This window comes from Austrofundulus limnaeus, unplaced genomic scaffold (assembly GCF_001266775.1).
Source record: "Austrofundulus limnaeus strain Quisiro unplaced genomic scaffold, Austrofundulus_limnaeus-1.0 Scaffold52, whole genome shotgun sequence".
Classification (NCBI taxonomy): Eukaryota; Metazoa; Chordata; class Actinopteri; order Cyprinodontiformes; family Rivulidae; genus Austrofundulus; species Austrofundulus limnaeus.
Window position 1 is genome coordinate 880,380 of NW_013952454.1, and position 8,109 is coordinate 888,488.

Sequence of the window (8,109 nt, forward strand, 5' to 3'; positions counted from 1 at the left end):
CAAGGTTTTCAAAATAAATGCAGTAGGCCTAATAAAAACAGTTTGCCTATTTTTTAATAAAAGTATATCAGACATGTTTACAGTAACATGATTATGTTTGTTCTGAAATGACAGACTGTATGAAACAAGACAACATCTTTCTTTTGCTACTTTATGACCCCACTTTCATCAGACCTCAGTAAYCACTTAACAATGACAATGGTTTAACAATAATCAGTAACAATCAGTAATAAAAAGAATAAAACATACTTTCATCAAAGTACATAGAGTATGTTGATGTTTTAGGCAGTGTAAAAAGAAAAGTTTCAATTTCATCATTTTGTAAAAAAAAACATATTTTTAATCAGTGTTTGTTTTTATGTACTATTTTGTTAATGCATTGGGTAATTTATAAATCAGGTTATTAAGCAGCAGCAGTTTGTCAATTTTATTTAAATAAAGATGGCAGCTTCAGGGGAGGTCTGAAAAAGTTTTGCGAGTAGGTGGTCCAGCACTCTTCTGCTCCTGCTCCTTTCCCATTCCTTCAAACATCAAGATCCTTAAACATAAAAAAACATGATTAGTTGCTTTCCAAAGCATTATCACACACATTTGGTACGATAAAACATCATAGCATTGTTTGTTTTCAGCAACTAGTAGTTTTTTGTTAATTCTAATATGCATAGTGTAATATAATTTGAATTAATGTTTTGTTATATAGAAAAAATAAAACCACATGTTATGAATTTGTCATCTGATCAGCTCAATATTGACTCGTAGTTATTAATACATCCAGTATTTTGAAACAAATCTATACCATTTGATTGTTTTGAGTTATTTTGTTCCCTGATCTCCTCTTAACCCCATTGTGTCAAACCTGCTTTTYAAACATCCTGGTCTTTCATACTCACAGCTTTAGAATTGCATTTCGTTTCCCCAGCATCATATTCAGGAAGTCATGGTAGCTGATGGTGTCACTCGATGCACTTCCAGCCACCTCTGACATCATCTTCTTCAGCTCTAAGTGGGTTTTGGSCAAGCCGAGTTTCTCCAGCATACGYTTCAGTCCCATCATATCTACAAAAGTATCAGGCCACACACAGAAAAGGCAGTCAAGAATGAAAGTAAAAATAAAAATTCTCACAGAAGCTAAAAATAGTTGTGATAAGTAAAACAATGGTGCATATTCACCTATTTCCCCTTTGTCATTAAGATCAAACTCCATGTATTTCTCTGAAACACAAACACAAAGAATGTCACATCAAAAMTGAAGCTTTTGCWTTTGATAAATAATGAACATGGATGTAAAAGCTGAGTGCTCACTTTTAAACATTTCAAGTTTTGCAGCCAGATCTTCCTCTTCTGCATACTTTGGATCAGTGAGAAAAGCCTGAGGAGCAGATAAAATAAAACCCAAATGCACGCAGATAATTCATGTTTTTGCTTTCTGCACCAAAATGTGCATTAATATCATCTCAGCTCACCTCATTGATAGAGCTGAGTTTCTCCTCCTGTTGAGATTTCAGAACGCCATAAGCTTTACCTCCTGAGAGGGAGAGAGGCCAACAAACAAGAGCTCAGTCACTTGATAYAAACGAGGTAAATTAACTTTAACATCATCCAAGATRTAAGGCAAACAAACCTTGAACGCYGCTGTCCATTTCTGTGAAGCGTGCTGGGACGACCAAATCTATCACTGAAACTGAAAGGTTTTTTTGTTGTGGCTGTAAATTGTGTCAGAAGAGGAAGTAAAGTTTAAAAAAAACATTTCAGCCTGTGAGGCAGAAGTTCCTGCRTTGCATTTTAAGGCTGCAACAAGACAGAGGTCAAGTGTGATGCAARAAACAAAATGCACATTTCAATTTCACCACACAGGGTAGAGAAACATTGAGTTGTTCAGGGAGGATATGAGTGCTGCTCAGGTGCAGAACATGAAGAGGTCATTTAGAGAAAGAACTATGGACTGCTTTATCATTTCCCCCGCCCCAAACCCTGTTATAAGCTCCATAAATACCTTTGCATGTATTCTCTACAGATGTAGGTGTAATGCTTTATTATTGCCACACGGGGGCACTGTTGCAAAACAAATTGAAACTTGGAAACAAAAAGTGAAGATTTGTTTTAAAACTTTCTTTCGACTTTGCTGCGATACTGCAAAGGACATGTTTGTGTTTGGAGGCTTTTCTCTTATCCAATCTATTAAATGTCACACCCAACTGCAGAGGTGATTGTGTTTCTGAGTCTGACACATACATTTTCTATATCTTCATACACCACATTCCTCACACTGAAGAATAACAAAGCCAGGATCTGGCCTGTGGGCAGCTGCGCTGTACAATCAAACTAGAAAATATCCGCATCCCTCTATTTTTTATTCATTTTTTTTTTATTCCTGCAGGTGCTTTTAGAGCTGCGTCATTACAGGTGTAACCCACGTGGGTGCATGGCAACACTTCAGTAGAATCCTGGGGCAAATAAACATCAGCTTTCAGTAATCACAGCTACACAGAGGTGTCTTCAGGAAAAGGCAGAAAGAGTTACCATTACCTTTGTAGAATTTGAACTAGCAACAGGAATGCTAAACTCCTGCCTTTAGGCCTTGTACTGGAAACGAAACAGGGTAATGGAAACACCACATTTAAAACAGAACAGATACATTTGAGCTTGAAACAAAAATACCTGTTGGAAACTGACCTGGAACAGGTTTGTTGGCACCACATTTCTTCAGAGGCAGAAAAAAAAATTCAAACTGAGTTCAAACAGTTTATCATCCTATAAAAGTTCAAGATAACATGAACCAAGGAGCTCCAGACACCACATGGTCCAGCTGTGATTTTTACCTGAACGGGTCCAACACAGCGTCATGCGTTGAGAATCCTCCATCATCCTTGGAGTCGTACCCAAAGACATGGTGCATTCACACCAAACTCGATTTCAGCATCAGGAGCATCAGGTTTACATGCAAAGTCTATGGTGGACGTGCTTCAAGCAGCGTCGGGAANAATGCACATTTCAATTTCACCACACAGGGTAGAGAAACATTGAGTTGTTCAGGGAGGATATGAGTGCTGCTCAGGTGCAGAACATGAAGAGATCATTTAGAGAAAGAACTATGGACTGCTTTATCACTTAAATGTACTCTCTTCAGATGTGGCTGTAATGCTTGATCTTTGCCACACGGGGGCGCTGTTGCAAAACAAGCCGAAAAGTGGAAAAACAAAGGCGGTGTGAGTGAGGAGGTAGTTTCAGGTTGACTCCTTAAAGGAACAGAAAACTGTTGGAAACAAAAAGTGAATATTTGATTTAAAACTTTCTTTCGACTGTGCTGCGATACAGAAAATGACACGATTGTGTTTGGAGGTTTTTCTCGTATCCGTTCTATTAAATGTCATACCCAACTGCAGAGGTGAGTGTGTCTCTGGGTCTGTTTTTTAAACAAATTTAAAACAAATTTTGGTACTTTTTAATTTGGCACTTTTTATGTTTATTTTTGTCTGAAACTGAGTTAATGAAAAAAATGCAATATGTGGTTTGTCATTCAAACACTAAGAGATACATAAACTGCTCTTATTGTGTCGTTATTTGAAAGCTGGCTCTGCAGGTGCTGAGATAGTGTCAGTGGTTAAAGACGAAGACGCAGCTCTATCGTGTTTAAGTTCCAACGTGACGGATCCAAAGAGCTCTTATCGAATCAAATGGGTAAGGAGTGCCACAGGGACCAGTTCTGAGAAGCTCATCTTCCAGTGGCCCAAAAAATCACAGGAAGCAGGACGTGTGAGGTTGGAGGATGACAGGACAGGACGAGTGTGTCTTTGGCTGAAATTTGTACAAAAAGCAGACCAAGGGCTGTACAGATGTGAAGTCTGGGAAGGGTGGGACATCATCCAGGTCCAAAATATATCTTTAAAAGTGAAAGGTAAAATCAACTAATCATTCAGAGATAGGCTTTATTTTAAACTGTAGGTGAAAAATCTTTTTAAAATGTGTTTTTCATGCTCTTTCAGACTGCAGAACCCTTGAATCAGAGACGGCGACACTCGGTTTGCCTTTTACATTCAAATGCAAAGTGATTGCAACACCAGCACCTTCAAACATCTCTTGGGTGAAGTTAAAGGGAGACAAACATGTATCTGTGAACTCCACGAGGGTCCAAGCTGATGGTCTCTTTTTGACCATCCAGTCTGTGGCTGACAGCGACCGGGGTTGGTACAGATGTAATTACATTGTTGGACAATCCCACCGCTGCTCTAAAATCAATCTACAAGTCCAAGGTTTGATCTTTAAACAATCTGCATCATCACCAACACTAACAAGTTTTATGATTAATTCCCTTTGTTTTCTTTAATGAAGCAGAAGGTGTCTTTGTGGTCACAACGGTTTCTGTTCCCACAGTTTCAACTTCTCAAMCAGGTCTGCATTAATTGTCCCGTTTTTGCTGTCGTCCTCTGATTTTTTATTATTATTTTTCATTTAGTTTCTTTTTGCTCTGACAGCCAGGGAAGTTGTGCAGATTACCAGGGAGACGAAGTTCAGTGAAACCCTGGTTGTGACCTCGGTGGTCAGTGGGATTTTCATCCTGGCCGCGCTGACAGYACTCATCGTTTTCTACAAACGCTACACCCAAAGATGCGGGGGGCAACTCCAGGGGTCCACCGCGGGTGAGCTCAGTCCGAGGGCCCGTTCAGACATCATACTGACCATAAACAGCACCGTGTAACTGGAGCTTTGTACCCTCTGTTCAGGTTCTTTTAAAGGGTCCTCAGAGTTTTATGAGAATGTGACTCTTCCACGTTTGTTTGGTGAGTRACACATTATCAGGCTTACCAAKGGRCGTCCAATCCTGGTCCTCCAGRGCCACCATCCTGAATGTTTTAGAGGTTTATCTGCTCCAGATGRTTTGAATGAATGGGTGATTAAGAGGCTCCTGCAGAATATGAGATAAGAAACTGAGGGGAGATCGAGCTTTTCAATCGTGGCTCCCAAGCTTTGGAACAATCTACYCCGCAACCAGGGGCGGTTCTAGGGGCGGGGCCACAGGGGCATTTGCCCCTACTGAAATTTGATTGGCCCCCTGAAGTGCCTCTATCCTGTCACTCATCTGTCATTTGCCCAAGAGCAATGATGGCTGATGCAGTTCCACGTCCAAACACTAGAGGCGCTACTGAGACCGACAGAAAACTCCAGCATGAATCAAGCCGACAGTCTTTTTATTTTCTTAACATTTGAACAATCCTGCAGAAAAAAGTATTTCAGCTCACAAATGATGGGTGAATTCTCTCACATGCTGTTAGTTTGAAGGTATTTTATCTATGAACTGTAAAAATTCATGTGAAATTGGTAAGGAGAATTTACTGTTCAAGCTTTTTAAAAATTGCATCACAAGTGTTTAAACTTGTGACTGGTTAAATATATACAGCAAACCAAAACCAGGCAAGGATGCTGAACAAATACTTGGCCCGTCTATAAGTATTGTGGCCCCTTATACAGAAATATCTCAGATCTGCCACTGACCCCAACGTTAGACAGGCCTCGTCAGTTGTGCACAACATTCACACGGTTTGACCAAAATGCTTTAACTCCGCCCCTTTCTTTTTTTAAACCTACAGATACAACAAGCCGAATCAACAGTTTGTACAGTTTACAAGGAGAGAGCACGTTCTCATGTAAGTGTTGCTACAATAAATGACTCAACTTTGAAAATCGCCTCTTTTTTTGTTTATTATATTATCTCTCTTTTGTTGCAGAGTCATTTCCAGACCTCGGATGGATGAAGATTCTTCTTCTCCCTCACAGCTGATCAATTTAAACATTTGTCTGTTAAAAAAATTAAATTTCAGACCATGTTTGCCTTTTGATTTAACCTTTTCTCCATTTTATGTCTGTTGTTCTTTTCAGAAACACCGATCAGTGACTGTAACGTTCTCTTGTAAAACAGATTTTTAAAAAATCATGTTTTTGAGAGCAAAAAGAACGGCACATTGTTTATTTCAGTTCACAGCTTGTAATAAATTGTATAAACCATCATCTGTTGTAGGTGCTTCTCTTTTCAATGCTCGCTGCCTTTCTACTTCCTCATCCTGAATGACATCATAAACATGAGCCTGGGAAGACAAAGGAAAGCTTGTCATTTGACATGTAGACGCACCATGAAACACAAAAGTTCCTCTTACCATTGCAATACTTGGCTGTTTATTGTCTGTAGAAAGAGATGTGAGAAAAAAAATAAAACWTTTTTTTCTTTATATACAAAGGTTTCAGTTTAGATTCCTTCACCAGATTCTGTACCTGCATCCTTGTTTTGCTTCCTCTTCCTGTAGAAGTAAAGTCCTGCAGCAGTAAACAGCAGCAGTCCGAGGAGGCCTAACCAGGTGAGTTTCTGCAGAGCTGAGGGAATAAATTTTTTTATATGTCCTGGTGCATCTCAGTAATCCAGGTAGAAAAAAATCAAAAAGAAAAAATAAGTTGGTCCTCTGGATGGGTTCTTCTTTAGTGAAATGTTCCGTCTCTCCTCCAAGAGACTTCTTCAGTCTGATGAGTTTCAGGTGAACTCAGCCTTATAAACACTGCCTCCACATGGACAAACAGGTTAGTCATATGCAAAAGAGGGCCATCGACTAACAATAGGCTTGATTGGCTCTATTGTTCATAGAGGGTCAAAAAATAAACGGGGGGATGTCGAGCCCCACTTGCATTCACTACACACATAACACAACACGGGTCAGGTGATGGRGCACATGACCCTCCATGAACAATAGAGCTAATCAAGCCTATTGTTAGGCGATGACCCTCTTTTGCATATGACTAACCTGTTTGTCCATGTGGAGGCGGAGCTTATAAGGCTGAGTTCACCCGAAACTCATCAGACTGAAGAAGTCTCTTGGAGGAGAGACGAAACGTTTCACTAAAGAAGAACCCATCCAGAGGACCTACTGATTTTTTTCTTTTTGAAAAAACCTTTATGGTTTCCATTTGTTTATGTAGAGATTTAATGCATATTTTACAGCTTTATAAGTTGTAAAAGCACGCAGACATACGGGTGTCAGAGCGCCACCGCTTGGATGCCATCAGAGAACTTTCTCTGTACACCGAGCAGCTGATTTCCTCTGAGCTTTTAGGCCAAACCAGGAGAACCAGCTCACGGATCAGCGTGTTGTTGACTCTCATCGATCTGCTCCTCCAGCTCCCTTCGGCTGGAGACCAAGTTAAGTCGAAGCTATCTTCGCATTCCTCGGCACACGTTAGCACGCAGGTCAAAGTCAGGTTTTCTCTCCTTGCAGTGACTGTAAACGAAGAGAAAAGAGGTGTAATGTCCAAAAACCGTGTTTTTGCATTTGTGCTGCAGTTTTCAAATGTACCATCGAGCGTGTGCAGCCTGACTTTGTGGAAGACTTTTCGCTGACCGGAGGACTCTGCACACTGATAATCTCCAGCCTGCTGAGCACTCAGTTTATCCATCACTAATGATGAGTCTTCACTCGTGTAAAAGGCTTTTGTCTGTGTCTTTTCCTTCACAGTCCACTCTGTGCGGCCTCCAGAACTGAGAGAGGAAGTGTTTCTACAAGCGAGTGACACTGACTCACCAACTGCAGCAAACACTTCCTCCAGGCCGCCTACAGGAAAACAGAGTTTACCCTTTATTCTCATTAAGTCACAGGCTTAAATTAAAAAAAACAAAACAGTTCAGCACCTTTTATTGTCGTCTCATAACCGATGGAGGCTTTCACCTCGTTGCTCTGAGTCAGGTGGCACCTCCACGTTCTGTGATGGTCTGTCAGTTTTGTGCGGATGATCAGTTTTGAGAAGCAGCCATTCTGGTTCTCCAATCGAAATCTTTTACCATTTAAAGGGGTATCATCCCGGGCCGTCCACCTGATGTGTACGTCTGTGTTCTTATCAACAACGTATCCCTTAAATGTGTTGAGGTAACACTGAAGCTCCACTSTGCCCTCTGCAGGAGCCGGGTTCTCCTGAACTGGTGATCAAAATAACAGAACTATGATGTGCCCTTTGTAAAGTTACACAGTCAAAAATTACCACCAATATTTTTGTTTTATTTAGCCTTTTATAAGAAAAAAGAACAGATTTATTTTTCAAAGTCAGTTTTTCACCATATGATTCATACATTTACAA

General features: G+C 40.3%; 1 protein-coding gene across 1 annotated transcript; it reads right to left on the bottom strand.

The window, feature by feature from the left end:
• Window positions 1–32: 32 nt before the first annotated feature.
• On the bottom strand, window positions 33–1,985 carry LOC106517728 (allograft inflammatory factor 1-like). The gene is made up of 6 exons (XM_014008718.1): window positions 1,622–1,985; window positions 1,464–1,525; window positions 1,303–1,369; window positions 1,171–1,212; window positions 891–1,056; window positions 33–538 (listed from the first exon to the last, which is right to left on the bottom strand). The coding sequence occupies exons 1-6, from the start codon at window positions 1,638–1,640 to the stop codon at window positions 451–453; spliced, it is 444 nt and encodes a 147-aa protein (XP_013864172.1). The 5' UTR covers window positions 1,641–1,985; the 3' UTR covers window positions 33–450.
• Window positions 1,986–8,109: the final 6,124 nt, after the last annotated feature.